General features: G+C 36.4%; 3 protein-coding genes across 4 annotated transcripts; 2 read left to right on the top strand and 1 right to left on the bottom strand.

Moving 5' to 3' along the window:
• Positions 1–238: 238 nt before the first annotated feature.
• snf8 (SNF8 subunit of ESCRT-II) lies at positions 239–5,259 on the top strand. Its single transcript, XM_030121900.1, has 8 exons — positions 239–613; positions 686–736; positions 823–961; positions 1,609–1,713; positions 1,935–2,007; positions 2,465–2,606; positions 3,459–3,533; positions 4,593–5,259. The coding sequence occupies exons 1-8, from the start codon at positions 560–562 to the stop codon at positions 4,728–4,730; spliced, it is 777 nt and encodes a 258-aa protein (XP_029977760.1). The 5' UTR covers positions 239–559; the 3' UTR covers positions 4,731–5,259.
• Positions 5,083–13,583, bottom strand: calcoco2 (calcium binding and coiled-coil domain 2). 2 transcript variants are annotated; one of them, XM_030121898.1, is made up of 15 exons: positions 13,452–13,583; positions 12,824–13,000; positions 11,554–11,656; positions 10,397–10,557; positions 10,013–10,138; positions 9,731–9,856; positions 9,541–9,651; positions 9,344–9,441; positions 9,177–9,246; positions 8,822–8,989; positions 8,530–8,718; positions 7,430–7,546; positions 7,177–7,342; positions 6,777–6,805; positions 5,083–5,983 (listed from the first exon to the last, which is right to left on the bottom strand). In XM_030121898.1, exons 1-15 carry the CDS (start codon positions 13,557–13,559, stop codon positions 5,819–5,821), a joined length of 1,914 nt encoding a protein of 637 aa, XP_029977758.1. In that variant the 5' UTR covers positions 13,560–13,583; the 3' UTR covers positions 5,083–5,818. The 2 variants fall into 2 exon arrangements, with proteins under 2 accessions (XP_029977758.1, XP_029977759.1); XM_030121899.1 differs by having other exon boundaries at positions 12,824–12,995; positions 13,452–13,527.
• A 1,546-nt stretch (positions 13,584–15,129) lies between these two features.
• Positions 15,130–26,423, top strand: ttll6 (tubulin tyrosine ligase-like family, member 6). Its single transcript, XM_030163241.1, is given in 17 exon segments — positions 15,130–15,176; positions 16,959–17,136; positions 18,485–18,639; positions 18,876–18,916; positions 19,134–19,252; positions 19,641–19,771; positions 19,871–20,027; positions 20,106–20,249; positions 20,628–20,713; positions 21,137–21,362; positions 21,947–22,125; positions 22,225–22,413; positions 23,468–23,630; positions 24,016–24,330; positions 24,502–24,561; positions 25,175–25,331; positions 25,931–26,423. Coding segments are annotated over 15 exon segments (2,379 nt in total). The 5' UTR covers positions 15,130–15,176; positions 16,959–17,136; the 3' UTR covers positions 26,188–26,423.
• Positions 26,424–27,989: the final 1,566 nt, after the last annotated feature.

Genomic DNA, 27,989 nt, shown 5'->3' with positions numbered 1-27,989 from the left:
TGCAAACACAACTTGAGGGATAGTAAGATAGAGTTATAATTTATCATTTATTTGCAACATAAAGGGTACAGGGCACTATACCTATTAAATCTATCTTGTCAAACTCTAAAACACAAAATAATCCCATTTGTATCCATACATTTATGATATTTTTCTATTTTCCTTGTGCTCTCCTCTGTTGGCGGTTGCTTTACTCTCCAAACCACTAGGGGGCAGTGTCCAATCAGATGACAGCTTAACAAACCAGGAAGTATGTTCCCTGTGATCAAAATGGATTCAGAGTTTTAGTGAAGTAAATCGTTGAGATATTAGCCCGACTTTCTTGAAAATTGGTCATATTGGACTTGAATTAAAATTCCCATAGTTACGGAATACTCTCGGATTGTTACATTTGTCGATATTTACGTTAAAGTCGAGCAAACAGATGAAGTGCAGCGACATAAACAAGAGATATCTCTGCAGTTAGCACGGGCAGTCAGTAAACACTCCCTGACAGTGTTATTATTTTGGTATTAAAGTACTAGTAGGGTAGGTTGTGTTTCATATACTTTACAGCAAAATGCATCGTAGGGGCGTTGGTGCTGGAGCCATTGCCAAAAAGAAGCTCGCAGAGGTATGAAACATTACTTTTTTACTTTTGTTTATCGGGAGGAACATGTCCTTATCTTACTTTTCTTTTATTCAGGCTAAATATAAAGAAAGAGGAACTGTTCTCGCAGAGGACCAGATTGTCCAAGTAAGTGTTCCTTAGTCTGTGATTTTTAAAGTGTGCTTAAGATGCATTTACTGTCTTTACTGAGTAGTTCTGTGTTTTCCTGCCAGATGTCGAAACAGCTGGAGACATTCAAGTCCCACCTGGAAGAGTTTGCTAGCAAACACAAACAAGAAATCCGCAAGAATTCCCAGTTCAGGGTGCAGTTTCAGGAAATGTGTGCTACCATTGGAGTCGACCCTCTGGCATGTGAGATGTGTTTAGTGTGATACATTCAAGGGACGCAGGCCTGCCTTAAGTTATAGCAATAATACAGTCATTTTAATGGTGGTTATATTCTGTCCATGTCTAAACTCCTGTATAACCTACATATGCTCTGACAGTAAAATTCTTGATATCAACGTTTAAAATATCCTACACTATATCTGTGATACTTACAGTTTGGCGGAGAGCTGAAACCAATGTTATTTTGTTCATTTTCAATCTGCCTCCTTTATTCTCTATTTTCTTCCATGGCAACAAATAAATCTACCTTATATCTCAATCTAAACAGGCTAAATTAACTGTTTCAGAGCACTGTAGCTCATCATCACATAATCTTTGAATAGGGCACCAATTAATTCATTCGAGAAGAACCTAGCCGATATTGACTGATGCATGCAGATATCTTCTCAAATATCGGTTCATCCCTAAAATAAAGTCAGGGATATCTTATATGGTTGTCAGGCTATCTTAAATCAAGTAACCCAAACAAAACAAGGTCAGCTAGCAAGTAGATGACCATAGCTTACAGCCTGACTCATACAATGGTTATTGTCCCCTTTAAGAAAGAGAGGTTATATATATATTTTAAAGGTAAGTAAACATTTTAAAATATTTTTCTTCTTTGTCTTCAGCTGGAAAAGGTTTTTGGTCAGAGATGCTTGGAGTAGGTGACTTCTATTATGAGCTTGGTGTACAGATCATTGAAGTGTGCCTCGCCCTGAAACACAGAAATGGAGGTTTGTAATTTGTACATTTCCAATTCATTATTATTAGTGTTATGGAGTTTTGTATTTATTTGCATTTTCACTGTGTTTGTGTTTTTGGTATTTGCAATGAATTAAATAAAAAGGATCATCTCCAGCATTGTTTTGTTGAATGTAATGCCCTAGCATGATTAATCAGGAAAGTTATGTGACATGCCACAATGTGTGTGTGTGTGGTTTTTTTTTTCCTGCAGGCCTTATTACACTGGATGAACTTCATCAGCGAGTACTGAAAGGACGGGGCAAATATGCTCAAGATGTGAGCCAGTGAGTATCATTAAATTAATATCTTTAATGAGAACAATATGTATTAATATGGGCTGCACAAATGAAAATTTTTTAAGAAGACATTTAAAAAAGGTCATGTTGTTGTTAACAAGGCGTGTGTAGCCATCCATTTCGGCTGGTGTCTGCAACCAGACTCTCATGTGATGAGACACTACAAAATCATTACTGCCTAAATGGACACTGATTTGGTCATTTCACACAATTTACATTTAAATAAATTGCAGCCTTATGTGATCATATCAATGGGCAGATGGACATTATGAGACAGGTAATTGTACATCTCTACTATTAATGGGAGTATTCACATTGAACTTTATCACTATAAATATATGATTACCTACTTTTCTTATTCTAACATCATGTTATCATGTTATTCTACCAGTGTCTTAAAGGTTTAAGTGTTGAACATTAAACCCTTGGAATATGTGTTTTTCAGGGACGACTTGGTGAGAGCCATAAAGAAACTGAAAGTAATGGGAAATGGATTTGGGATGATTCCTGTTGGTGGTTCTTATTTAGTGCAGTCAGTCCCAGCAGAGCTCAACATGGATCACACCGTAGTTCTGCAGTTGGCAGAGGTGAGGCATGGCCCTGAAGTAAACAGTACAGATTTGGACATTGTGTAACACAGTCTTCTATGTGAGAATACGTTGTGATTTAGTTGTGTTTTTCATGACCTGCTGTCAATCTGAGCAGCATAGGAAGGAATTGTCTTAGATTTACAGTATTTAGATTCATGTTAGCTTAACCTATAAAGACCCAGTGTTACTTTTGTGGCAGTTCCCAGGTGGTTTTTCCCTCAATTTGTAACTTTTCTTAAGTGATTTATGACCATTTATTATACTATTATCATCAGTATTTTGCGTTCTTAAGGGAAAATCAGGTATTTTCCTACATTTAATTTACTCATCATGATTGATGTTCATAAAAGCTCAAATTAAAGTTGAGGGTTATTATATCAAAAGGAGAGAAAATATATTTTTCAGTAAAATATATCATAAACTGAACATAAGAACAAGGGTCTCGATCCACTGTCATCTGTTGAACTCCATGGGTTTAACTGGTGAATCAATGTTGTAGAAGGTGACAGTGTTTCCAAGTTCACTACGGAGCCTCTTAGTGTCCAAATGGGTCATATCTGATGACCACGAAAAGATGACAAACTGTATTTTACACCAATTATTACATTATTTAATGAATCAACAGTTTATATCAGTAAATAATTTTGGTCACCAGTGGGTATTTGGGTCTTTATGTGTTAAGTTGAAGAATAACATATAGTTGTGGTACATTGGAATCACTTTTATCACAGAGATCAATGTATGCACATATGAATATATAATGAAGATGCATAACAAGATTTTTGTGATGCAAAAATTATGGTAGTAGTGACATCTGTATTTTCCGCACTATTCCCTTTTAATTTGCAGAAGAAGGGCTACGTTACAGTGAGTGAGATCAAGGACAGTCTAAAATGGGAGAAAGAACGGGCTTCACATGTTCTGGTAAGTACATAGCACAGTAATCCAGGTCACCATTAGAGCAGTTGCATGTTTAAGTAGTTCTTTGTCCTGGATTCTGTTAATTCTTTCTCTTTTCACTTGACTGTACAGTATCCAGGTTTCATCTGTGAGCATCTTTGTCTTTCTCATCATATCAATCTTTATATTCTGCTGGACTACATGACGTTTGTCTGTCAGTGAATGTAGTTTCAGTAAAGAAGTCACCCAACGTGCTCTCCATTCACCTGTATGAAATTAGCTGATTTGACCAGTGCTCTTTCAATATCATCTTTGCATCTTAACTTCTATTAGTAACTGTCATAATCACCAATTTCTCAGTGTATTTCATTTATTTATCTAATGCTATTTCGAATTTTCGTTTACAATGTCTAAAAAGCCACATAAATTCCAATTTTATTCCTATAATACAGTCTTCAATGCCAATAAGTGACTTTTCTACATTAGGTATACTGTGTGCCGATCAACTATGGTTAGGCTTATACTAAGATAAGGTCAGATATTCCTTTATTAGTCCCACAAGGGGAAATTCTAAATTTATAGCAGCAAGAGTAGAGTACAACAAAGCACACAAGAGCAAAATCAAAAATAAAGACAAATCAAAAAAAGCCATAAATACTATTTACAGCTGTGCACATGTTAAATATGACACAGACTGGGTAGGGGAGATACTCATACATACACCTGTGTACACATATCTACACACATAATTATATATATAGGCATTGTACAGATTGTACATATGAGTATGGTTTACTGCGCATATTATACTATACTAGAGATATAACAATTTCACATTTAATCACAGTTTTTTGATAGAGAACAATTATCGGCTAAAATGTAATTATTAAGACACCTCTATGTATGTGTTGTATTAAATAGTATGGTAATAGGGGCGGTGGTATACTTGGTTGGATTATGTAGGTTTCTGAAATCAGAACATGCACACATTATAACTGGGATCTACTGAAAATGAGCTAAAACCCAGGTTAGAATCATGTGTTAAAACATCTTTAACCTTCACCTCGGTTGTCACATTTGCAGGATCACTTACTAAAGGAAGGACTGGCCTGGTTAGACTCTCAAGCAGCCGGAGAACCACAGTACTGGCTGCCTGCTCTCTTCTCAGAGCTGACTTCCCGTGATATCACCCCAGAGGAGGCCAATCAGATGACACCTTAAGGAACGTGGGTGGGCCCGGACTGTGGACAGCTCAGAGACTTGTTTGTAAACAAAATGGGTCTGGTGGGATAGCTCACATGATGGAGTTGGCTGATGGAATGAAGTCACTCAGAGATCATATTCTGGACTCGAGGAGGGAAACTTGACTCATCTGCTTCTCCTCAGTAACATCTATGCAACTGGTGCACTTACACTATTACAGAGTCGTAACTGAAAGCAACATATAGTGTTTCCTGCTTTCCCTTACACTGCAGTCACATCATCCTGGTGATCATGGTTTATGGGTGGTCCATAATTTTAAATGTGCAGGACGTGAAAATGTTTTCTGCATGTACAAAAACTTTCACCTTTGTACCAGTTAAAATGCATTTTTATTTTGTCAGCAGTGTCCATTAACATACATTTACATTTGATTATTTGAGTCATTCACTTGTTACATGATTCAACCTCAAATCAACAAAGCATCCTGCCAGGTACACTGTATTTTAAAATGAAATAAAAGTTGATAAAGGGTTCATAAGAACATGAATTCAGTATGATCTCATTATTATAAACAAGTTCTGTTGTGTATGAATTCTGCACCATGCTCTCTTTCAAATTGCACATTAATACTCAAGCCCATTTTTGCACATTTTAGCTAATTTACAATTCATGAAAACCTTGCAATTTTCACAACTTTTTAATACTTTGCAGTCTTTTCTTTACACCCACTTGACGGTCATTACCATCACTAATTTAGAGTAAACTTTTAATGTCTTGACACTTATTTAAGGTTTTCCAAACATCATGACTCACTTGGTTTGTGGTAATGTTATGCAACACTTTCAAAAAAGAACATTTCACTGTATAGATAAGACATTATTTGAAGAAAAACTCAAGACATGATGTTTACAGTTGTGGATTATGTAATTTAGGCAAGTTTTAAGACTATTTTTCCCATACTGGACATATTACTGCTTGGAACTAAGGAAGACTGAGTCACAAAATTAAAAATTAATCGCCTTTATAATAAAAAGCTATTGACAAGAAACTTGAGAGATATACATAAATTTTAGACATTTAGCCTCCTTTCTGACCCAGTATAGTTGTTACAACTCATGGCTGTAGACGTGATCTTCGAAGACAGACTGCTCCATGTTGTCACAAATCATAGTGCAGAAGGGACACACTCTGTGACTCTGCTCATGTTGATCCAACTCACTCCTGGTGATGCCAGGGAAGCTCTCTTGGCAGTGTCGACACACCAAGCATGGCTGGAATATAAATAGATGCAGGACATCGTAAGTGGTAACAAAATATGACCTGGATTATGTTTTAAATCCACATTAGAACCAAACAAACAGATATGTCACCTGTGGTATGACAGCGAGAGTTCACAAGAGGACTTTTTCATCAGTGTATCACTATAGACTTCAGACAACCATCTAAAATCTATGCTGCTAAATGTTTTTTTTTATTATGACTCCTCACACATTACAACTTTTCCTTTTCTCCTACTTTTATTAGTTCTCATAAAAGCTCTTCTTAGTGTCTGTAAAACATGTAAAGGTTTCCATTGCAAAATAAGTTAAGCTGCATGCTTTAGGTATGAATGACAGGAACTACATTCACGAAAAAAATTATTAGACCACCCTTGTTTTCTTCAATTTCTGGTTCATTTTAATGCCTGGTACAACTAAAGGTACATTTGTTTGGACAAATATAATGATAACTACAAAAATAGTTCATAGGAGTTTAATTTCAGAGCTGATATCTAGCCATTTTCCATGTTTTCTTGATAATAACCAAAATTATTTCAGTTCTTACATCAATAGCTATGGCATTGTACTGCCAAAAACAGTGCTTTTAGGCATTCCATGTGTTCTTTTCTGTCTGTTTTAGTCACATGATACACACAGGAGTTAGTACTTGATTGCATAACTATTGTTTTTGATGACTTTTGATGGTCTGATAATTTTTTCTGCGACTGTATGTGACAGACATTCACCCTATTGGAGTATTTATTTATTATATCTTAGATTTCTATACTGAACTAGGGTAACATACCTCCTCTTCCTCTGGTCCTGCAATGTTCCCTGCAAGGAAAAAAAAAATGTAAGAAATTATTTTACTTATTTAGTATGATGTAAAGCATACATGGTCCTAAGTATACATATATTTTTGATGAAAAATGTTGATAGCATAAGTTTACGTTTCTAATTTTGTAAAAACAAAAAAAAAACAAAAAACAAAAACTTTTCTATATAAACGTCTTTCAAAATCTTCACAAAGTTGACATTTTATTGAGATCTTATTATCTTAGACATCCAGCACATTGTTTCTGCACAGAGACTAACTGAACTACCTTGTTGTAAAAGTAGAAGTGGATTTTTCAACCATACTCATTCTCTGTTCACTTGATTGGTTTTGATCTCTGCTTTGAATACTTTGGATGCCTGTAACTCACCCATGTTCTCATACAGGTTCTCAGACTGAGCCGACTCTTCTGGTGCATTCTGTCGCTGTTCATGGTCACTTGCTGTGGCACCAGCAGCTTCATGAACAGGTTCAGGCTGTCTGTGATGTGACTCAGCATAAACGCTACTCAGACGCTCGATGTCATTTCGGAGAGTCTAAATACAATGACACAAACAAGTACGTAGAATCACCATGGGACTCATTGCATTGGACTCATTGCAAGTGGTTTTGTGTAAATGTACCCCGTTTTCATTTGTGAGCTCTTCCCTCTCATGTCTCAAAAGTGTGATCACATTTTCCTGATCCTTAAGGGCACTGTCTTTCTCAGCGATGGCTGCATGTGCTTCTGTGAGCAATAACTGCAAGATGAAAGTGAAACTAATGTTAACCAGCAGAACAACCATTTCTTTAACCTTTTGATTTGACAGTAAAATCACAAAGGAGGCAAAACTGACAAAAATTAAGCAATGACAAGGAAGAGGTTCTATTGAAGACTCAACAACCTGAATGTTGGTCCAAACAAAAACCTGAACTCACCATCAGCAAGTTACAGTTTACATCCATGTCTATTCAGAGCAGAAATGGCAAAAGTACACTTTTTTTTTTTTTACAGACATCTCATTCAGTACACAGCACATTTTTCCTCCAAGGTCAAGTCTTCATCAACTTCTATTTTGTCTTCTTACAAAATAATAATAATAATACATTGGTTTTATAAAGTGCTTTTGTAAGTACTCAGAGACGCTTTACATAATTCCATAACACTAACACCCAAACCCCACCAAAGGGTTGTGTTTTGTTTTTTGTTATTATACTATCCATGTAGGTTGAATGTGTTTTTGATATAGGGATGCAAAATGAAAAATGCTTGATAATCCCCCTTAAATGTATTAATAATAAAGTAATGAGGTTGTTTTGAAAATGTAAGGGGTCAAAGACAGATTTCTGTGTTAAAATATATAAAATAATATAGTAAAGCTGACTTTTAACCTTTTGAATTCAAAATAATCAGCTCATGATTTTATCCTATTAAATATTTCTTTATTTTGTCATAAATGTTGTAAAAATACTACTTTTATGATCAAAAACATGACTTTTAATCTAATAAGTTCATTATTGACTCCAAGTGAATGCTTGTGCCAGCTGAACAAATTCCACGGAGCTGTTTATGAAATATCAAGAGGATGTATGTATGTATGGAGGTAGTAAATCAATTAAACAGCTGTGGTGACTGTATCTGCCATTTTAAGAGCTATGCAGATCCACTGAGGTAAAACCAGTCAAGATACCTTTAATGTCGAAATTAGTTTGTCTGGACCAATAAATGTTCTGCAAGTTATACCTCTTGTTTGCTAAATCTCCGATTTGTGTCTTCATGTGTTAAGGCCATGTCCTGGAGCTGCTCCATGGCCTTCACCAGATCCTGCTCTATGGCCTCCTTTAGTCTCCTGAACTTCCTGGACTCCTCTTTCTCATTAGTCAACTGCTCCTGAGCTTTGTCCAGTTGGCAGAGAAGAGCCTGATATTTGACCTGAAGAAGAGAAATCCTTTACCTTTTTTTTTTTTTTTTTTTTTTTAATTTAGTCATAAACAGCAACAGGAAAATATGTGTGTTGTTTTGAATTTGTTCCCACCTTCAGATCGTCATCAGGATACTTCTGAAGGGCTTCCTGCTGTGACAGTGACCTACGTAATGTCTGGTTCTCCTGCTGGACCTCCTGCATGTTTTGTGTAAGGCTTTGCAACCTTTGCATCTCTGAAGACAACCTCACCTTCTCTTTGTTACTGCTCTGAAGGTCAACCTGATAAAGGTAAAGCAGATCTTAACATAGATTATATGTCTGACATAGGTTTTAAGTTGGTTATGGTTGTGCAATTTATTTTATTATTGGTACATTTATGTGTAACTTATTGACAGGAGAGTTAGAAGTCACATTGATCTTTTACTGGTGCTCTTTTGTTTACCATCACAGCACAGCACAGACCTACCTGTAGAAGCTGAATGTTGTCTTTCATTTTCAACAGCTCTCTCTCTTTTTCTCTGAGTTTTGATTTTAGCCTACAAAACAGTGGTGAGTGTTTTCAATGTGCAAATGTAATTTTGAAGTGCTGAAAGTTACCTATTCAAAGCATAAACAAGCAAAGACAGAACTTACCCATCAATCTCCACACTTTGAGTGTCATTCGTCCGCCTCAGCTCCTCGCGTTCTTCCTTCAGCTGATTGATCTTCATTACAGCCCGATCGTATTTCTCCTGAAGGTTTAACACAACCGGATAAGAAATTACAAAGCAGAACAAAAATTATTCAAGATTAATCTGTGGCACGCTTATAAATTTTTTTTTTTTTTTTACATTTTGTCTTGATGCTTCTTCTAGATTTAAGCTTTGAGTCATTTGTCTCTGCTCAGGTATATTCTGTTGTTGTATATCCAGTGTCTTTGTCATTTGGATCATCATCTCTTCCTAGAATGTAATTACATCATAGTTAAGTCTTCACATTGACGCTGCTTTCATAATGAGATGCTATAAATAGTGAACAAACCTTCAAGCGATCAGTTTCTTTCAGTTGCTCCTCTAAGGTGCTTTTTAGTAGCTTGTTTTCTTCTCTAACTTCATCCATTTCTGTGACAGTTTTTTTCATCTGTTGCTCTTTCTGTTCATTCTGATCCTGTAAAAAAACAAAACAAAAAAAACCCACACTACATCCATAACAGAAACAAATCAAACAGTTTAATATTGACCTCCATTTACTGATTTTTTTTATGGAGCTAAGGCTAAGGTATTCAGAATTATACAGAAGTTATGATAATTAAGATAAGCAGACCTTTACGTTCTGGACTTCTTGCTGTTCTCTCTTCAGAGCGCTCTTCAAGGTTTCGTTTTCCTTTCTTATCTGATCCAGCTCTTTCATCAGTTCAGCCTTCTCTCGTACACTCTGTTCAACTTGCTCCTAGGTTAACAAAACACATTAAGTCAACATAAATCCTTGTTTACCTTTCAGTCCAAACTGAAATCTGTCTTCATTAAAGATACTGAGTTGTGACTTATAAGATTCTAAAAACACACATTTAACATTAACTTATATTAAACAAGACGAACTGGTATAAGTAATTAATTCATCAAGTGTGTCCTTCTATAGAGCAGCATTATTTTAGCTTTTATTCCCTCTTTTATCTCAGATGTGCTGGGTCAGTGAATTGCATGATACCTGTGTTGTAATAACCAGAAGGTCGTCATCTGGGCTGCTCTCCAAACTCTGCTCCACTGGATTTTTGAAACAGAAGGGTGTGCTCGCTCCTCGCACTTGGCCTGTGTTGTCAATGTAGCAGAACTGGTAGAACTCAATGTCGTCCTTTGGCAGGTAGTATTCTATAGGAACAAAAATGGAAAGGGCTTGACACTCAAGAGACAAATCTTAATTGTTGTGCAGTGTGTTAAAAAAAAAATGCTTGGCTTTCCATACATTTTTGCATTTCTAACATATTCCAAAGTTATGCTCTCATTGTTTACACTGTAAAACTTAAACAGGAAAGCAAATATGTATTCTATTTTATGAAAAAGGGCATTGAAATATGGGTCATATTAATACCGATATCTAGGGAGTAACTTCATTTCCCATCACGCAGCGTGGTACTACGCTTCCAGTCAACCGAGCGACATAATTATAAGGCAATCGTGTTCCAAAATGACTAATATCTCCCAAAATATGGGTCTTATCAACTTGCCGAGATCTTTAACATGGAGATGGGACTATTCCTCAACTGTAGGTACCAAATTGGCCAGTTAAAAACATCCGATACACACACATACACACACACACACACACACACACACCAACACACACACTATGAGACCTTCCATTATTATTTTATAGATAAGATGTATATTCAATGGATTTAATTGTAGGTGATTGTAATAAAACAGAAGTCATTGCTCTTATATTGCTAAGGTGTGTTTACATGACCTGATGAACAAACCTCTGCAGGTTGAGCTTGAGCTTGACGACAGCTCACATTTTACTATTACGTAAATCACGATACCTTTTTGTACTGATGATATTACAACATATCAGTCAAACTAGAACTTTATAATGTCACTGACTGTCACAAGATGTGTAGAAACTGTGAGTAAATATGAAAAATAAATCACCAAATTTGACTCATACAAAACATGACGTTGCCGTATGACGCACATTTTAAGGTTTCTTTGAACAACAGCAACCAGACGTAAGTTTAATACCAACAAACAGATTTAACCACCTGAAGACACTATTTATGATAAAACAGTTTACACATGTGACACTGCTTGAGTTTATCCGGCTGTGTTCAACACAAACATGAGCTGCTGTAAAACTGAAACTTTTACCCTTAAAGACAGCTTGCTTGGTCATTGCCTGTTGCTCCACCACATCCAAACAGGGCTCCACCCACACAAAGGTCTGATAATCCTTTGCTGAACTCCATCCAACCTGCACGGACAACATTTCAAGTAAATAATGCAATGCTTTACACAGACTTAAATCTAAGTTCGACCCCAGACATGACCACATCAGGACTGATATGAAAAGACTTTAAAATATCCAAGCACCTTATGTAGTTGGACTACACCTACTTTTCGAACCACCGTAGATCACTTTAATAACTGTTATACTTACATCACCGATTCACTTTAGATCACTGCTACACTTTATTTTTCACTGTTTTCACTTTATATAACTGTTTCACTTTGTATCACTGCCCTGAAATGTGTAAATACAACCAGAAGTTTTTAATTACAGTATTGTACAGGAAGCTCTTTTAGAGGTAGTTCTTTAGTTATTTAGCAAGTGCCTTTTAGAGTATATATATTAACCATAACCCTTTCATGCATAGTGGTCACTACAGTGGACAGCTGATCAAAGGTGTCTTCTTGTATATTTATGGATTTGTTGTTTTGTGCATCATCCCATACGCTGCAATTCATACCATTACTGTAACTTTGCTCTTCTAGATAAACCTGATCTGCAGTAACATGTTTGAGTGTAAAAAATTGATAATTGTTACTAGACTGAAATAAACACTTTTGTTTTGTTTGTTTTGTTTTGTTTTTTTTTTGGCATATTATCGGCATGCAGGTATGTTAAAAGGTGAGAAAACATCAGATTAGCAGCATTAAAAATGTTTTTAATTTCATAGTTTTCACATAGTATAGCTGTAAATACATGTTTCTTTGCTTCTAAAATTAAATGCATGGTGTACAGCTGAGTGAACATTTTTGTAAGTCCATGAAAAATAGATTAATAAAAAAATCAATTGCATTGATTTTTTTTTTCATGCCTAAAGAGGAATAAACTAGGAATACACTCCAGGAAAAAAAAAAATCTTGATTAAAATTCTCATAATTCATACATGAAAGGGTTAATGTCAACTTGGCTATTAACCCACTGTTGTTTTGTGTTTTTGGTCTGTTTGTTTTTTGTCTTCTTGTGCTGTACGTAAAGCTGCTGAATACTTGAATTTCCCTAGGGATTAATAAAGTAAGTATCTATCTATCTATCTATCTATCTATCTATCTATCTATCTATCTATCTATCTATCTATCTATCTATCTATCTACCTACCTACCTACCTACCTACCTACCTACCTACCTACCCACCTTAAATATGCCCACCCAATCCCTGGGGTTGGGTTGAAAGGCTGAGGTCAGCGTGTAGCTGCAGGTCACGTTGGCTGAAGGGGGGTATGAGTGAGGGATGTCAATGAACACGACCTGGGAGAAGGAGCGTGCCGTGGGGTCTGCAGCCGCAGCCTCTGGAGGACTCTCCATACTGGGCTGGCGCAAAGAAGAGAGGATAAGGCAACTCCAGTAATGATGAAACATTTAATGAGTGACTGAAAACAACAGGTGTTTCCCGTACAGACTAAAGCAACACTGACTACAGCCATCTAAGCTTCCTGCTATTGTTGACAATTCTTCGCCTTTTGCGCACTTCAGTTTTTTCACTTTCTCTTTTATGACAATCCACCACTAACTTCATTTAAAACACTGCACTTAAAAAAAAAAAGTTAAATAATTTTCCTTGGCCTGTCACTGACATATAATCTTTTAAAAAGTTCCCAAAAACACTTTCTCTTACGCACTTATAAAGAAACTGAAAGTAAATGACAAGGCCAAACCCGAGGAAAACAAGAAGTTTGTTTACGTCGATACACAATTATTTTCACTAAAAGCTTTAATAACAACTTTCAAATGACACTGACATGGTTATAGAAAATGAACTTACGTGTTTAGTGCCAGTGGTGAGGATCACAGCCACCAGAGAACAGCTCCTTCGTGGACGACAGAGAGTAAACCAAAATGCTACCTTCAATGATTCCTCGGTTAGTTGCATTTCGAAGTTTCTTAAAGCGACATGAAATTTGGCAAATGAGTCCAACACTGATCTCCCACTTTGATGCACCTACAAATTAAACTAACTCATTAAATGACAATGAATACTGTCTTCTCAATGCTAATATAAAAGATAAAAATACGAAGCCTACTACTGTTGATTTAATAGACCTCTCCGTGATTTCTCCTCCTTTGTGTTTTTATTTGTGCTTGATTTCAATGTCAAATAAAACAAAAACAAGCCAAGTCATTTTAGCTACTGGTATGATCCGTCATTCATAGATAAATTTATGCACATATTTAAGTTTTCCCATAGTCAGTGAAGGTATCTGTGGACGCATTTTGGGCGCACAGACTACACAGTATTATGGGAAGTGTAGTGCAGATTTAAAGCAACCTGTCACTTCTTCCTGTTGTGTGAAGAACGCAAGAGGGAGCTATAACTCTGTTCTCCTGTTGGAGGCTCTCCTTGTGTTGTAACTTTACTGAGTTAAGTTTAAATTAAGTGTGGGATCCGTGATTTTAGTATTCCTAATCAAAATAAATATGCCAGGTGCAGTTATTGTATTAGATTGTAAAAAGATTTAAGATAAACTCTACTTTGTTATCTACGGAAGAGGATTAGGGCCACTGGAAAAAGAAAAGGTCCAATATATATTTTATTATTATTTTTCTGAGGAAAAAAATCAATATTCTAGGATTAAAGCCAGAATTCTGTGAAAAAGTCAGAATTCTGAGTTCAAAGTCAAAATTCTGAGATTAAAGTCAGAATTATGAGAAAAAAGTCTGACTTTTTCCTCAGAATTCTGACTTTGAACTCAGAATTCTGACTTTTTTTCCTCAGAATTCTGACTTTTTTCTTCAGAACAATAATAAAATTTTATATATATATATATATATATATATATATATATATATATATATATATATATATATATATATATATATATACACACACACACATACATACATATATATATATATATATATATATATATATATATATATATATATATATATATATATATATATATATATATACTGTATATGACCTTTTTTTTCCCCAGTGGCCCTAATCCTCTTCCGTAATTATAGCTGCAGGGAAATACATTTTACCCATCCAAATAAACACTCACGCATTCACATTAGAAATTAGCATCAGCACAAAGTACACATATTATGACCTTGGGGACCAACTCCAGATCTTCATCAGGCGACAGAACAGGATAATTAGAAGAGAATCTGTATATATGTATGCATAGTGTTATAAATTAGAAAATAGTATTAAGTGTCATACCCTGGTGGAAGCTATAATAAAACAAACACCTGTGGATCATGTGGATGCTCATCAAAGAATGAGAACCAATCATCAAAGAGAATGCTTAAAAATTTGGCTTATGATTGGCTAACCGTGTAGTGAGGGCGGGTCCATCTCTGAATGGAACCGCTGAGATGAGCGTACGTGAGGTGTGACTGGAGTTCATTCATGTTTACATTGTGTGGTTAGCATCCCCGCTGTGCGTCGAGACGAGACCGCAGAAAACGCCGACGCAGACACCAGAAAACCTCCCGGGTATCGTAACTGGTCGCAGTCAGGAGGACACGCCGTTTCTTGACGGTAATAGTACGTCAGCGGTGTGTGTGGTTGTGTAAAAGTTGAACGCTGAAGTCCTATACTAACAGTAGTTAGCATTAAATTGTGTAAGCTAGGGAAAGGTCAGCGTTCCGTTACCATGGCAACAGTACAGTAAGACTGCCTGTTGTCGAATCTGCTCACAATTCGCTTTAGGTACCCAACTAATTTACCTACCTCATAACTACCTGAAGTATCTGAAAGTTCAGTTAATATTGAAACGAAAAAATATTTATCAGCAAAAAGAAAAAATCCGATTATTTTTTTTTATCGACGCATGAACTTGTAGACAAAAAGTATTCAGTTATTATGATTAAACACAATAATATGTTGAAGAATAGTGAAAAAAAAAAAAAAAAAAAAAAAAAAATCATTATTGTTAAATTACACCTCAAAATAACATTTTAAGGGTGTTTTAGAAGTGCCAAATGAATACTTGCCTCTTCACGAACTGCTACAGGTTTTTTTTTTTTTTTTTTGGCTGAATGTAATAGGCCTACTCTGGCAGTTTCATCTATAATGCATTTTATTGCTTTACATGATCACGACTTGTCCTTTGGGTGTAAATACAGTTGATCTATATCCGTAGTTGATCTGTTATGGCAGACAGTGAGACATTCTGCCATTCACTGAAGACAGATGATTGAAGCTACAGAGGACGCCATTCTTAATAATAAACATATGTGGTGGATTTCATTTTTTTCTTCCATATTTATGTAACATATACATATTTTACCATATGGAAAGCCAAGAAAAAGTAGTGGTGAGCTTCTACAAAGATCTGTTTGTTAAAAAAAAAAAAAAAGAAGGTCAAACCTGCTTGTGGAAAACCACTTGTTCACCAAACAGGTCAGCAGCTAGTGTATATGTAGTTCCAACATGCAGCTCACTGTCTTTTTTGTAACAGTGTTTGTGACATATCCTTGTGTAATGTTTGCACAGACATATTCTATTGTGAGCATGTCTTTTGTACTCTCAAATAAAAGGTTTAATTCTAGCTCTTTAAATGCCTCATACGTATAGAGTCGGTTAATCCGATTTCTAAATTCTGCTAAAGGTGAAGCTAAACAGGAGACATTTAATACATAAGAAAGACAAAAGGTAGTTCAGTGTGGAAGAGTGTACATTGAAAATTTGGGACTAATTACTGCTGATTGCTGTAATTGATTAGTCCTTCTCCTTTAGAGGTACCACTAGATTTGGTTGCTTTGTACTGAATTGGCACCACATTATCACCCAGACTTGTTTATGTGATTTCATCAAAGCTGTCGTGGCAATAAGGCAAAATAAACTACAGAGTACTGTTTGTTTCTATTGCGTGTTGCCAAGTGCTTGATGAAATTTCCTCTCTACCTGTCTTCTATTTTTAATGTCTTTAATGCAGCAATCACAGTCAGTTGAAGGTACTCTATTTCAACTTGGCTAAGAAGGTAGATGTGCAGCTTGTTCACCAAAACCACTCAGTGGTACCGTGTTTTTTCAGCACAGATTTAAATTTAACAAGTTACAGGTGGTGACATGTACTTCTCCTGTTTCAGCGAACAAATATCAGGGATTATCCCTCTCCACTACCTCCCTGCTGAGTACCCCTGCTCGTTTTCTCTCCATCATGTCAAGAAGGATCAGGTGTTTGTCCTCACAGCTTTTAATTGGTCACCAGATCCACTGCGGGGCCTGTTTCTTCAGAGTGTAAGTCAATCTGAACTGAGCCATCCTTGTGATGATATAAATCTACTGTGTGTGTGTGTGTGTGTTTTTTTTTTTAAGACTTGGAGGGAAACGGCGCATGAAGTTGAGATGTGGCTCATTGGTTTGTTCGCTGAGCAGTGTGACAGCATCTTAAAGGACTCGTGAACCAGAGAATCTACATCTCAGAGGGTTTGAGAGCAAGCAATCAGCATCTTCCAGAACTTATGTCCTTCCAAATGTAGGCTGAACAGTGCAGGTGAGTAACAGCCCTGTTAGATTTCTCAGCATGTGAGACTTGACAGTAAATGAGATAAATTTGGAATCAATCCACCTGAATGATTGTTAGTACTGCGATTAGTTACCAAAAATCTACTTGGAAAAATCAGAAAAGTTTATCAGTTTAAACAAATAACTTTTTTGGCTAGGTGTATATGAAAAACTTACATTATTACTGGCATCTTATACAGTAAAGAGCTAGAACTTGTGAAATAATTCAGTAATGAACGGCTGTGCTCTGTAATTAGTTGCAGCTCTAATTAGAGCGTTTTTTAAATATTTAAACACATTTTTTAACATCTCGTCTTTGTCCGATGTGTTGTGGTGTTTAACAGTTAACAATGTACAGTAAGTCTTGCTGAATACAGCCTTTACTCATTAAGACTGGAAATACAAAAGGCATTCTCCATGTATATAACTGCTGTTGTGGCCCAGCATGGGAGCGCCTTGGAGAATCCTTTGCCATGCTGTAACCGTATCCTGGCTGAGGTCAGTGGGGCGTCTCGTCCCAGTGTAAAGCTCACAGTTCGGGGCCAGGATTATCCAGATCATTGGATCAGAATACTGTTACCTAGCACCCTAACCTCCTGCAGTGTACCTGGGATGTCCCTCCTTGCTGCCTCCCCCCTCAAGTATTCGATCACCATCATTACCAACTTGACCTCACCTTCACCCTACAAGACACCAGATAGGAGGCAGAGGGTAACAGCTGAGACTTTAGCGTGACAAGTGCTGTCTATTGTGTTTGGGTCAGAGTGCAGATAGACAACATCCCTGAAAACTTATCTAACTAAGTTATTTCTATCAATTGCTACTCCTCATATGTTGATTTTTTTTTTTCTTTTTAATTGAAGAGGTACACTAAGTTTTTTTAGTGTGGTCAAATTAAAACAACAGCAAATAAAAAACATAACTTACTTATTTTTATGCAATTAGAATTGGTTGCGTCTCTCTTGTTAGCCTCATCATTACTTCCCCCTTGCTATTGTCATGCTATTATCAAGTATTTGTATCCGTCCTGCCACAATAACCTTTGAATGCCAGTGTGTGACAGCATACTGACAGCCAGAGCACTCACCTGATGAGAGAAATGGAAACGGAAACATGATTCCATGTGTGCAGTTACAGCATGTACTTTGTTCTGTTTGATTGAGTTTCATTGTGAGGGTGTACAGCACATCCCATTATAAACATAACATGTACTAAGAATCACTACTGGAAGAGTAAATGTCATAATTCATATTTTGTCTCTACTGTCATATAAGCTTTATACAGTTCCCTGTTCACAATCAAATGAGTACATCTATCTTCTTTTATGCACATCGAAGATGGGTCTACCTGTGGACAATCCAGACAGAGATGATGATGATGATGCACGTAAATATGAACAGCGGGGAGAGGGCTCAGGGAACAACAGCCAAACTGAAGCACGCACCCGCACCCCTCCAGCCATTAACAAGAAGAAGAAAAAAATCAAGAAGAGGTACTTTACTGCTGGGTTTCTCCATTTGTACTTCTGCAGTTATTTTTCACTGCAGGTATATTCCTACTGTGTACCCTGACAGTAATGACTTCATAACATGTCCTCGAGGCTCTCAAGTTTTTGTTTTCTCCCTTGTCCTCGCCATTTGAGAAAGGAAGAGGAGTGTAATGAGGAAACTGTAAGACCTTGCAGCAAAGCAGATGTCTGTCCTTCTGTCTGTCTGTCTTCTCTTCCAGATGACTGTGGATCAACCTCACCAACTGCAAATATGAAAGTGGTATGGTATATTCAGAGATTATGAAATTATGAATAGTGTTGTGTAGATAGCTTTAGTAATTTGCATGAATCCAGCCAAGAACTAATAAAGTAATATAGGGGTAAGTCTTGTTTTACCGTTTATATGCATCTCTTTAAAGCGTATTTCTCCTGCTGTGCAATAAGAAATACTCAGACTCAAAGCAGTAAAAGTATTCTTTGTTGATCATCTTTTTCAGTGCGGCGTGCTGGTCGTAGATATGGTCTCAGAGAAGCAGCAGAGGGTGAGGACTGGACACTGTTCTGGACTGACTGCTCTGTGTCACTAGACCGTGTGAAAGATATGAAACGCTATCAGGTAACCTGCATTAGTGTCACCAGAAAATACTATTAATTTTCCAAACTCAATGTTTTCTCATTTACTGTACAGGGAAATTAAGCTGTAATAGCTTTAGAAATATGAAATCTGTCTTCCACAGATGCTTATTTGATGAAATATTTGCAAATGTGTTGACGCAGTATCCATAGTTTTCCATGAATTTTAAGCTTAAGCAATGAAATAGATAATCTAATCATGCAATTTAGTGCAGTAACTGTTTAGCTGTGTTTTCTGAGTGTATGAACTGATTTTATTCTGTACCAGAAATGTCATCTGCTTTTTACAAACATACAATATTCATAGTAATAGTCTGCATACACACAGAATGTTTCACCTGTCAACACAAAAATGTTTCTCTCCTTTGCAGAAAATTAATCATTTCCCAGGGATGAGTGAGATTTGCCGCAAAGATTCACTTGCAAGGAACATGAACCGGATGTTCAAGCTTTTTCCCAAAGATTACAATATCTTCCCCAGAACTTGGTGCCTTCCTGCAGAGTGAGTTTGTGCTTTGTAACACAACTTTACCTTTCATTTTCTTTTTGTCTTATCACACTGTCTTACTGCATCAACTTCTTATCATATTTTTTTTTGCAGCTACAGTGATTTCCAAGCTTACACAAGGGCCAAAAAAAGCAAGACATACATCTGTAAGCCAGATACAGGTTGCCAAGGTAAAGGCATCTTCATCACTAAATCAACTAAAGACATTCCCCCAGGAGAACATATGATCTGCCAGGTTTACGTCTCTAGGGTGAGTTTCCAAAACGCAGTATATCGTACCTACACACACGCCAGGCCAATTTTAACTGTGTTTTCTATTCTTGCACAGCCTTTCATAATTGATGGCTACAAATTTGACTTGCGGATCTATGTACTGGTAACATCATGCGAGCCTTTCAGGATATTCATGTTTAAAGAAGGACTGGCTCGCTTCTGCACCACAAAATACAATGAACCAACTCACAGTAATGTGGTAAGAGTCAGTAAAGTCCAGGAATGAGACACTTTAACAGCCATGACCCCATATTTCATGATTAAAAAAAAAAGTGATATTTGATAGCGTTATGCCCTTTGAACTGTAAATAATCTGCACGAGCATGCTTTCATGTAACAAAAAGACATTGAAGAATATGAAATGTAGTACACTTTTTAACCGACTGCTAAGATCCAAGTCTGGACAGAGAGTAAAATACCTGAGTGAAGTATAATCTGTCAGGCGGTTTTTAAAAATTACTCAAAGGCCACCTCTATCAGCAGGCTGCTCTCAATAAAACCTGACTGTCTTGATTTCTATTGGCTGTATATGTCTTCTTGTCAGTGATTTTTTACTTTTTCTCCTTCAAAATGCTAGGAGGATGTGTGCATGCATCTCACCAACTATTCCATTAACAAGCACAGTGAGAACTTTGTCCGTGACGAGGACACTGGCAGCAAACGGTACATATACAGGGTGTCCAAAGGCCCTATAAAAATCCTTTCATTAATATAAGGTCTTAGAGCTCATAACGGCCAAAACCATTTTATTTATCTGTCTTTTAATTTCTTTTTGCCATGGCTCTTTTGCATGAAAGTCCACAATAAGTTAGTTAAACCAACCACTTAACCTATTACAGTACTGTTGTTTGCCTCTGTGTTTTAACATATGTTTGCAAAATATAGATGAACTATTCCTAAATTAAACCTAGCACTGCACAGGTTTGCACTTATACTTTATATTTTCTCGCAGTCCTTGAATTTAGTTTTAAAAAAAGATTGGTCTAAAATGTAAACTTTGGTTACCGGCAGACACCCTGTATTTAAACATTTAAAGATAACCAGTCCTTCTATACTTAATCAGTTGTGATGTTTCTCTGCCATCAGAAAGTTGTCCACTCTGAATAAACACCTGGAGTCCAACTGCTGCAACACAGAAAAGATGTGGAATGATATTGAAGATGTGATAATAAAGGTTCTGATCTCGGCTCACCCCATCCTTAAACACAACTACCACACGTGCTTCCCCAACCACACCAGCGGCAGTGCTTGCTTTGAGATCCTGGGTTTTGATGTGCTGCTGGATCACCGGCTCAGACCCTGGGTGCTCGAGGTAACTGCCTGAGGAATCCTTTCTTAATATTAAAAAAAATAAAGACACTAGTACAAATTTTCTTTGAAACCCTGTGGAATATTATCATGAAGAGGACAGATGGTCATAGACCGTCAAATAAAACCAAACTGGTTAAATATTTGTCAGGAGTTGAACAAAGTATTTAACAGTAAAGTCAAAGTTTAGTGGCGATTATGACAAGATACATTAAAGCCATGATTGAAAATCAACATCATTCTACCAAATCTTGATTTCTGAACTCTTCATGTTAAAACTGAGAATCAAGATATTTAAAATCAATATGATCTTGTTTTCCTTGCATAACTAAAGATCTACATTTTTTGTTATTTAGACTAGTTTTAATTTTCTGTGAATTAATTATCTAAATGGCAATATTATTTGGAATGAAAATGTTTTTGGAATAAGTAAAAATGTTCCTAAATACATACATAATGTAAAACCTGTGGCCTCTTAATTTTTTTCAGAGCTTTGTATGAATTGCAAATTTGCATGTTTCATACACACTGAACAATGTACACAGAAAAATTAACTGAGGCATTTTTTTTTTACATGTTTGTCTCCAGGTGAATCACTCACCAAGTTTTACAACTGACTCACAACTGGATCGTGAGGTGAAGGATGCTTTGCTGTATGACACGCTCGTTCTCATCAATTTGGGAGCCTGTGATCGGCGCAAGATCACCAAGGAGGAGAGACGAAGAGTGAAGGACAGGCTGCAACAAAACCGCTCCCGAGAGGCCAGGTAGGGCCACGAGTGAGCATGCCATTAAAACCACTATTTAAAAAAAAAAAAAAAAAAAACAGGAACCAGTCCAGGTTACCGTATCTGTTCCCCCATCAGGTCGGAGGAGCTGCGTCAGTGCCAAGCAGCTTTGGTGGAGCAGATGGAGAGGTATGAGGCCAAACACCTGGGAGGCTTCAAGAGGATCTATCCCAGAGAGGGAGGAGAAAAGTACGACAAGTACTTTAAACACAGCAGTTCACTCTTTCAGGAGACTGCCGCTTCCAAAGCAAGAGAGGAGTGTGCCAGGTACGTTCAGCTAATACTGTATCTGCATTATATCCTACAGCTCAAAACGGACCACATGTACGAGTGGAGATGACGTCTCCATGATCAAATGATGTTGTGGCATGCTGTATCTCCATCATGATGTGAGAAGTAGGGGATTACGAGTGTCAACCTGATCCTGGAATAATAATAATAATGAGAAAGTTCAATATATAACATAGTATATTGGTATCATACTTACCAAAACCAGTGTTGCATAAAACACTACAACTACAACAATAAAGGTCACAGTTGTATAAATTTAAAAAAAAAAAAAAAAAAAAAGGTAAGCCTAAGCAACAAAAGAATATTAAAATTTAAAACAGTGGGCATTTGAAAAATGATGTATATAACCTTAAGGATAAAATGTAAAATTTAAAGATATTAATATGAATATTATATTAATATTAATTTAATAATTGAACTTAAATTAAAATACAACAGTTAAAAAAAGTGCAGTGTAACCCAATAGTAAGAAAACAAAAAGAGCTAAATGAACCTGAAAATTAAAGAAAAATTACAGGCAGCCTTTAAACAATAAGTCTTTAACATAATTTGTCACATGGATGAAATTAATAATTATTGTCAGTGTTCATTAATCTGTTTCTAATTTTCTCAATTAATCAATTCATTCTATAAAATGCTGGAAAAAACGGTTAAAAAAAAATGTCGATCAGCCCCCCTCCCCAAAAGCAAAGATATTCACTTTATTGCCACTGAGGAGTAAAGAAATGATAAAATATTCTGATGTGAAAAATTGGACTCAGTCTTAAGAATTACCCAGATCAAATAATCTTGATCAATATAATTATCAGTGAATAACTGAAAACTATTAGATAAATCAATTCATTACTGCAGTCCTAGATGATCCCCAAGACAGTTATAAGTCAGTTTAATGTACCCATTTAATTGATTTGAAGTCATCTGTCAAACATTTCTCGGAGTCATGAGGTATGATGTGAAATCCTACTCATTTTCGTCACAGAAATGGTACCTTTTTTTTTTTTCTATTTCTTTTCTTTCTATTTGTGAATAGGCAACAACTGCAGGAGCTGCGTCTGAAACAGGAGCAGAAAGAGAGGGACCAGAAGGGGGGCCGGAGGAAAGACCTGCAAGGGGAGACTGCAGGGGAGAGAGTCAAACCACGAAGAACAAAACTGCAAGACCACATCCCAAACTCTGACTCTGAGCTGCAGCTGGTGAGCATCAATTGTGATTTCATTAAAGATGCAGTGTCCACAAGACGCCGCAAGAGGGAGTCGATAAGCTTTTCCATTAGTCCAGTTGGATGACGGATGTCTCATATTCTGGCTGAACCCTCAGAGTAAATATACTGGTCCAATGTAAATTAGTTGGAATAATATTCACACAGATAAGTTTTATTACATGACTCTTATTTTAAATGTGGATATGCTTTATTAGTAAGGCAGAAAAAAAACAAAACAAATGGTGTTATCAGCGTTATTCGGAGGCGTTAACAGCTTTATTGTTAATACACAGTGGCATCTACATATACAGAGGGGCAATAAAAACAAATTGAATAAAATGTCCCTTGTATGATTTCTTTTTTCTGTTTGTCTTCAGCTTTTAACTGAGCACCGTCTGTCCAGTGTGACACTCAGTCCTGTCACCGTTGAAGGCCCGGAGGAGAAACAGCAGCAGCAGCAAAAGGAAGATGAGGAAAAGGAAGAGGAAGGGAACGAGGCGGACGAGGAGCTGGAGCGGGTCAATGCGCTGCTCCAGAGGAAGAAAATGCTGCAGGACCTGGGGGTGGTGGACCAGATCCAGCAGCTGCTGCAGCACCAAGCAGAAGGAGGAGGAGGGGTCCTAGGGGATACCAAGGGCACCCATCCCCTCCAGCAGAGCAAGCAGACCCACCAGAGACCACAGCAGACCAAGGTAAGTCCCAAAGCCATGTAACCTGTAATGTGCCTCCATGAGCACATTAAAACACTTGTACAGTCGAGACAAGGCTTCTGTTTTTTAGTTAATATTTGTTCATTAAATTACATAAAGAATAAAGCACAGTTTGGCTTCCACTGACTTTTTTTTGTTATTTTCTTGTTTTAGATGGACTCTTTGTTGCAGGTTTCCCAAAAGAAGCATTCCTGTTCTCAGGTCTCACGACAGGTACCAAACCAGAGATACAAGAAATTTTCACTCCTGATATGTCTTATGTGTTGTTCAATCTGATTTAAGTGTCCTTTATGGTAACATGGTGTAAAATTAAAATTATAAATTAAAGGGTTGTTACCTGTAAGTTAAGACAGAAATGCTTATAAAACCTCTTCTGGTAAATTATAGATTTTGGATTTTCCCCAAAATAATCATTCATTTTGTGCCAAACTTTTAACACAATTATTTAATTAATAATCCTAAATAATTTTGTACAGCATGAAATGTCACAGAAATATTTTAAAAACAGCCTGTAGCTCTATTCTAACCCCAAGACCAAGGTTTTCCTGGTTCAAAACTGTCTCTTTGAATTTATTAAAAATCCCCCTGTGCAAATCCACAGTTATTTAAAACCCAAAGAGCTCATTGAATAAATAATCAGTAAAAATATTTATTAACGAAATATGAAAACTTATTAACAGTGGAAATTTGGGATCATTGTTAATTCTTTGACTGTTAAAATTGAGGGGTTGCAGTGGTAATATCAGTGTTAATTTGCAGGGCTTAATGAAATGGGATCATCATGAAACATGAATTAAAATGACATAATTTCATTGTTATATTGCAGCACATTCACTCCCACATGACTCAGCCACGATTACTCAGGTCTACGTTTGAACAGAGAAACCCAAGTGAGTCTGCTTATGTGCAGTATGAGCCAGAGAGCCACAACAGACAAGAAGAAATACGAGGGTCCACCAGCGTCCAGCGGATACTCTGTCCAGGTGAGCATGCAATGCTGCATTCACTGTTTTCTGACAGAGTGGGAAAGAACCTCAACAAAGCTGCAAAAGGAAGGAACTTACAGTAAGGCTTTGAAATCTGAGGTTTAGGAAAGATGAAGCTTTTCTCACAACTGCTCAGATATTCTGCATTTTCCATCTATTTTATGTTTTGTCAAAAATATTTTAACAATAAATGTAACTATATGAAAAACATTTATAAGCAGAAATGTGTCATAACCAGAGATCAACTTTAACTGTAATATATGGGAAGAATATATGACAAGAATTAACAGTTAAGACAATGAATATTTGTCTTTTTTTTTTTTTTTTCTTAATGCATCCATCACATCCTATTCAATATATAGTGTATTTTTTTTTTTAACATGAATTAGTTTATTCTCATAATTTACACACCACTATGAATTATTTTATGTTTTGTCCTGATTTTTTTTTTTACTTGATATTTGATTTTAAAATCACAGATTATGAGTGCAATACTATTAACAAATGGAGACACAAACACCACTTAGAGTCTATTTCATTTCATTGTGATATGCCTCAGATTTTGTGTTTTCTCTCTTTTTTTCCACACATTGCAGTCAGTGGCTCTTCGGTTATTCGGCAGGACAGCAGGACCACCTCGTACTCTGATACCCGGGCCCGGGCCAGCATCCCCATCATAAACCGGGTCCCTAAAGGAGGAGGAATGCGATGTGCCTACATGTCCCAAGATGACGAAGCCCTGCAGAGTCTGTTAGTCATCTCGTCTCGTGCCCCCCTGGTCAGGAGGCCTGGTTTCTCTCACATAGTCCGCAACTCCTCCCACAGAGCCCCCCAGCATGGTAAAGGGCAGTAAGGAGAACCATCACAGAGCACCGCCACCTCCCAACACCTCCAACCAAAAGGCGAGGGTGAATCCCTGCTGCTGCAGGCCAACGCTCTCAGATCCAAATTAAAATGATTTTAAACACAGAGAAGTGGAAGCAGAGAGGCCTTAAACTGTGAGAATGTAGAAACACACTGTGCCTATGACGACTCATATTTGAATGTAGATTTTATATCTGGACTCCAGCGGTTTACGCTGCTTGCCACAATATAATCCACTGCAGAGATAATGTCATAATCTTTAACATTTTTCTGCCCACTGTGTGAGCTTCATTGTATTTTTTTTTTTTTTTTTTTTTTTACATGTTTACAGAAAAGTATTGAATGTTTTGAAACCAACCTCACTTTTAGTGCCAAAATAACAGCAGACAGGCATCACACCCTCTGAAAATGTTCCAGTCTTAACCTGGGTCATTTACACCATATCTGATTGTGACTTTTCCATATTAAAGTATTATTGATTAATAATACATTTCATTTTTAAAATGATCATATAAATTGGGTGACTTGAATTATTCCTGCTGCTTTTGTCTCAGCTTTGTGCTGTCAGATATTACAAAAACATTAAAAATACACTTTATTTGCACTAACAATGAATATTTTTAATTTAGTTTTCCTTTTGTCACAATTTGGATAAAAATATGAATAAAACGGAGCAATTTAAGTTTTTATACATTTGTTTGTTTGTTTGTTTTTATTTAGTAGTTGACATTTCCTTAGTTTTTCGAATGTGTTTTTTTTTTTTTTTTTTTGTCCTTTTGCAGTAGTTTACGTGCCTGTGTATGTGGTTTTATCTTACAGCTTTAGTGTTAGGTAAGGAGGCCATAAAGTTTTACAGCATGTCTGCGTCCGGATTCTTTGTTCTCGCGGAAATAAAAGAATAAAAAGTGAACGACCCAAGCGAAAATGTCCAGAAACAACTGAGCATCGAGAAACGACGGCCTGCATTATTGTATATTATAATTGTAAGTATTAAAAACAAAAATACATTTATGTAGTCTACATGAAAAAAATCAATGAAATATTCGGAGAAGGCCGAAATTATGAAGTATAATTTTTTTTTCCAGCGCAATTTATAATAAAGAATTAACTTAATGATCAACTAAATTGGTCTAAAACAATTTTCAGTATTTCGTGAGTCAGTGAAGGCCTCATGCAACTGCACAGTTCAGGTTCTCTGGTTTTTATGAGCTTTAGACTGTGACTGAAATATTAGAAAAACAGCACAAATGACACATTTACCATTTTGTGTGTATATATTGGATTTTTGTTAGACTTTACAGGCCTCGACAGCACGTTGACCTTAATATTTAACTCGCATCAATACGTTTTTTTTTTTTTTTTTTTTTTTTTGCAAAGTCCTTAGAAAAAAAATATAATGCAGATTTTTTTTCTTTCGTTCTTTTTTCTTTTAATATAAATGTCGGGAAAAGCTTGACTTGTCATTGAGTTTCATGAAAAATCTTCGCTCACTTTGTTGAAGTTTTGGAAGGCCAAAAATCAAAGCGGGTGGGAATGTGCTGCATTTAAGGAATTTATGGTTTTATTGCGTCTATAAATGTCGGAAATCCTTGTTGGTGGAGGAAATGACCAATGGCAGCTGAAAAAGACTATGTTTAAACAAAAAAAGTATGGAAATAAAGCAAAAAAAAAAAAAAAAAAGAGTTTTAAAATATACTAATTTCGCCCAAACCTTCAAGGCGCTGCAGGGTTTAATGCTATGTGAATAATCTTAATAGAAAAGTTGTCGTAGAAGATGTTATTTAAAGTTTT

The sequence above is a fragment of the Sphaeramia orbicularis genome, chromosome 19 (assembly GCF_902148855.1).
Source record: "Sphaeramia orbicularis chromosome 19, fSphaOr1.1, whole genome shotgun sequence".
Classification (NCBI taxonomy): Eukaryota; Metazoa; Chordata; class Actinopteri; order Kurtiformes; family Apogonidae; genus Sphaeramia; species Sphaeramia orbicularis.
The sequence above is the reverse complement of the archived record's forward strand: the minus strand, read 5'-3'. Positions and strand labels throughout refer to the sequence as shown.

Excerpts from the sequence above, each read along its gene's own strand:
- snf8 (XM_030121900.1), top strand. The coding sequence starts at position 560 with ATGCATCGTAGGGGCGTTGGTGCTGGAGCCATTGCCAAAAAGAAGCTC. Across the intron at positions 614-685 it reads CCAAAAAGAAGCTCGCAGAG|GCTAAATATAAAGAAAGAGG; the intron begins GTATGAAACATT and ends TCTTTTATTCAG. Across the intron at positions 2,607-3,458 it reads TAGTTCTGCAGTTGGCAGAG|AAGAAGGGCTACGTTACAGT; the intron begins GTGAGGCATGGC and ends TTTAATTTGCAG.
- calcoco2 (XM_030121898.1), bottom strand. The coding sequence starts at position 13,559 with ATGCAACTAACCGAGGAATCATTGAAGGTAGCATTTTGGTTTACTCTC. Across the intron at positions 10,558-11,553 it reads CAAGCAAGCTGTCTTTAAGG|AATACTACCTGCCAAAGGAC; the intron begins GTAAAAGTTTCA and ends TTGTTCCTATAG. Across the intron at positions 8,719-8,821 it reads ATCCTGATGACGATCTGAAG|GTCAAATATCAGGCTCTTCT; the intron begins GTGGGAACAAAT and ends TCTCTTCTTCAG.